This window comes from Wolffia australiana, chromosome 1 (assembly GCF_029677425.1).
Source record: "Wolffia australiana isolate 7733 chromosome 1, ASM2967742v1".
In the NCBI taxonomy this organism is placed as follows: Eukaryota; Viridiplantae; Streptophyta; class Magnoliopsida; order Alismatales; family Araceae; genus Wolffia; species Wolffia australiana.
In genome coordinates this window covers 15,836,981-15,840,626 of record NC_135835.1, presented here as the reverse complement: position 1 = coordinate 15,840,626, position 3,646 = coordinate 15,836,981, and the positions used below count along the sequence as shown (strand labels likewise).

The following is a 3,646-nucleotide window of genomic DNA, read 5'->3' as shown; positions in this document are numbered from 1 at the left end:
GAGAGTCCAAATTTTCTTCCCATCCCTGGGTCCCCTTGTCGGCCAGTATCTTGCCCTCGGTCCCCCTGCTTCCTCACTTACCGTTCAAGTGGTAGACCCTTTTCCACATCTACAGCCTCCTACTACATTTTCCCTTTTAATAGCCACGCATGATTTGCTCATCATTGTGGTAGATAAATTGCTCATTATTGTCCCCCTGCTTCCTCACTTACCGTTCAAGTGGTAGACCCTTTTCCACATCTACAGCCTCCTACTACATTTTCCCTTTTAATAGCCACGCATGATTTGCTCATTATTGTGGTAGATAAATTCTATTCACTTAGCAATGAAATAACTATTTCCAGACCAGAATTAAAGAATTCATGCCTTGTCTACGCGGCAAGAACCCGAACACACGTTCTCCTGGATCCCAAAGGATACGATAGTTGGGTAATCTTGGCGGTGCCTAAGCCGGTGCTGGAAAGGCTTTGGAATTCCACGGCATGGCGATCCGAGAGGAGGGTCATGATACGAAGATACCGCTGCTGCAAAGCCATGGCGAAGAAGAAGGAAGGCCAAAGCCGCTACTGAAGAGAGTGTTGGAGGAGGAGAAGAAGCTCTGGGTGGTGGCTGGCCCAGCCATCTTCACTCGATTCTCCACGTTCGGCGTTTCCGTAATCAGCCAGGCCTTCATAGGACATGTTGGCTCTACCGAACTCGCCGCTTACGCCCTGGTGTTTACCGTTATCGTCCGCTTCTCTAATGGCATCCTGGTGCGTGCTCCCTCTTCTTTTCCATCGCCCCTTGCAAAAAAACTGTAAACTTAATTCTGAATCTTGGTTCCGCAGCTGGGCATGGCAAGCGCGCTGGAAACTCTCTGCGGCCAATCCTTTGGCGCGGGCCAGTACCATATGCTGGGTATCTATTTGCAGAGGTCATGGCTGGTGATGCTGCCTTTCACTGTCGCCCTTATTCCATTTTTTGTCTTCACCACGCCTATTCTCCGCTTACTGGGCCAAGACGAGGCGGTGGCAGTCATGGCAGGGACGATATCGTTGTGGTTTATCCCAGTTCTCTTCTCCTACAGCCTTTCATTTACCCTGCAGATGTACCTTCAGGCTCAGATAAAGAACCAGGTTATAACGTACTACGCGGCGTTATCCCTATCCGTTCACGTCTTATTATCTTGGGTGATGACGGCGAAGTTGCATTTTGGCCTTTCCGGAGTACTCACCTCAACAATGATCTCTCTCTGGATCCCGGTGGTCGGGCAGGTGTTATTCGTCGTTTACGGAGGCTGTCCAGACACTTGGCATGGTCTCTCCTTCGAGGCCTTCAAGGACCTCTGGGCCGTGGTCAAGCTCTCCATCTCATCTGGCGTCATGTTGTGGTAAGGATTCTCACTATTTTATCTCTACATCCCTTCGATCTTTTCAAACCACCGACGAAGGCGTTTCTTCTCCTTAGCTTAGAGCTATGGTACACAACCATATTAATTCTGCTCACGGGACACATGAAAGGCTCCGAGGTCGCAATCGACGCCCTTTCGATCTGGTCTGTGCTTCATCAACGTTTTTTTTTTTCCCTGTTTGCCCGTCTTTTATTCATTAAATTTAACACAGTAACGTTCATCTCGTGCAGTCTAAGCATCAACGGATGGGAGATGATGATAGCATTAGGGTTCCTCGCCGCAGTAGGGTATCTTTTTATCCTCCTACACGAAATCAGTCAGGTCGTGCTTGCACTTTCCACTTTACAGAACTACCTTTCTTTCCTCATTGCAGCGTACGCGTGGCCAACGAGTTGGGAGCAGGAGACGCCGTCAGGGCAAAATTCGCTGTCATTGTAGCCGTAGCTACGTCGTCCGTTATCGGGCTCGCGTTCTTCATCGCTTTCCTTGTCCTCCGCGGTAGAGTGTCTTATGTTTTCTCGACCAGTCAACTGGTAGCCGCGGCTGTTGCCGATTTATCTCCTCTCCTCGCCTTCTCTATCCTGTTAAACAGCGTACAACCAGTTCTCTCGGGTGAGCTGTGATCATATCATATCAAACAGGAGAATCATATCAATCTGATATCATTTTCCCTTCGTCGCAGGAGTCGCCGTTGGAGCAGGATGGCAGAGCTCGATCGCCTATGTTAACATCGGATGCTATTATCTAGTTGGTATTCCTCTGGGAATCGTTTTAGGTTATGTGATCGGTTTGGGTGTCAAGGTATACCTAGCTCTCGTCACAATCATAAAGGAAAGTTCTCTTCTCCGCTCTAACTAATTCGTGACGGTTGCAGGGTGTCTGGATAGGAATGATATCCGGAGTAGCCGCTCAGACCCTTGTGCTGGTATTGATTACGTGCAGGACCAACTGGGATCGCCAGGTATTTTTGTTTGGGTTGAATGCTTGGTCTTTTTTTAATGATAGTGTGATCGTTTTTGGGTTTCTGTGATAAGATGTTGAGCATCAACTTTATTTTAAGCTCATTACTCTGTCAAGTTTGGCTTGACTGTCGTGTAATTGTTAATCTTACAGGTCTTACAGTCTAGATCGCGCTTAAAGAAGTGGGCGTTGTCAAAATCAGGAAACCAGGGTCAATCAAATAATAGCGCGTGAGTCCTCTGGACTTGCCAAAAGTGGATCCATGAGAAGGAAAATCCACACCAGCTTGTAATGGCGGGAGCAAATCTGGGTGGCTGACCTTCTGGGATATCCATTGGCAGGACTCACCTTGGCTAAAGTCTGCAAAAGAAAAGATGGACCGCTCCATTTATGAATACCAATCCATTTGTAAGAACTTTCTGGTACAACTGAATACCGACAAGGAACCCCAAGAAAAAAGTTTTATGGGAAGAAATGGAGCATTTGAATTTACTGCCATCCGAAAAACCTCTGTAATTTTTTGGAGGAATGCTGGATCCATTATTCTACTAGGTCGCTCAGTCTTTCAGGTCAACATGATAGAAACTCTCAATCATTAATGAACAAAGTTTACGAGATAATATCCAGATTGTGATATTACACTTGATTCAACATTTTAATCAGAACAAGATGTTTGCCCAAATTCGGTACACGTTATTATCACAAGATAATACCGTATGCCGAATTTGAACCCAAAGAGTTTTTTTATTTTACAAGCTCGTTTATAATTATTATAAACATGTTACTCAAGTATTTTATTTTAAATTTTTTTTGTAACGTTTTCCATGATTGAGTATTTTTTGCATCCACATTAAACGCAAAAAGAGGTACCTATTATAATACTTTAAAGAAGTTTACCAAGGCTGATTCATATTATAGTTATACCATAATGTGAAAATAATTAAACCAGGAATGGTCTCCAGTGCATGCAACATTGACATAGCAACTGGATGACTAAAGGAGCAAAGTTAATATCATGGCATTGGTATCAGGAATTATTATGAAATGAAAATTTTATGAGGACATATGAAACTATCAAACGTATACATAGCAAAATTTGAAACACCTGGCTTAACAATATGATAACTTTTCATCTTTATATCCAACATTTTTTCCATTGACACAGAGACATGGAATTTGTTAGATATGATTACAAAGTCAATACTTTAATATCTAATAAGAAGATCTAAAAAATATTAAAATTGTTAAGAAATCAGTAAATTATATTAAATCGCTAGTATTTTCAAGATAATCAGA

The 3,646-nt window shown here is 43.6% G+C and overlaps 1 protein-coding gene across 1 annotated transcript; it reads left to right on the top strand.

The window, feature by feature from the left end:
* The first annotated feature begins 310 nt into the window (after positions 1-310).
* LOC144708385 (protein DETOXIFICATION 21-like) lies at positions 311-2,901 on the top strand. The gene is made up of 8 exons (XM_078581668.1): positions 311-752; positions 828-1,369; positions 1,447-1,533; positions 1,621-1,677; positions 1,764-2,002; positions 2,073-2,191; positions 2,265-2,351; positions 2,504-2,901. Exons 1-8 carry the CDS (start codon positions 483-485, stop codon positions 2,582-2,584), a joined length of 1,482 nt encoding a protein of 493 aa, XP_078437794.1. The 5' UTR covers positions 311-482; the 3' UTR covers positions 2,585-2,901.
* Positions 2,902-3,646: the final 745 nt, after the last annotated feature.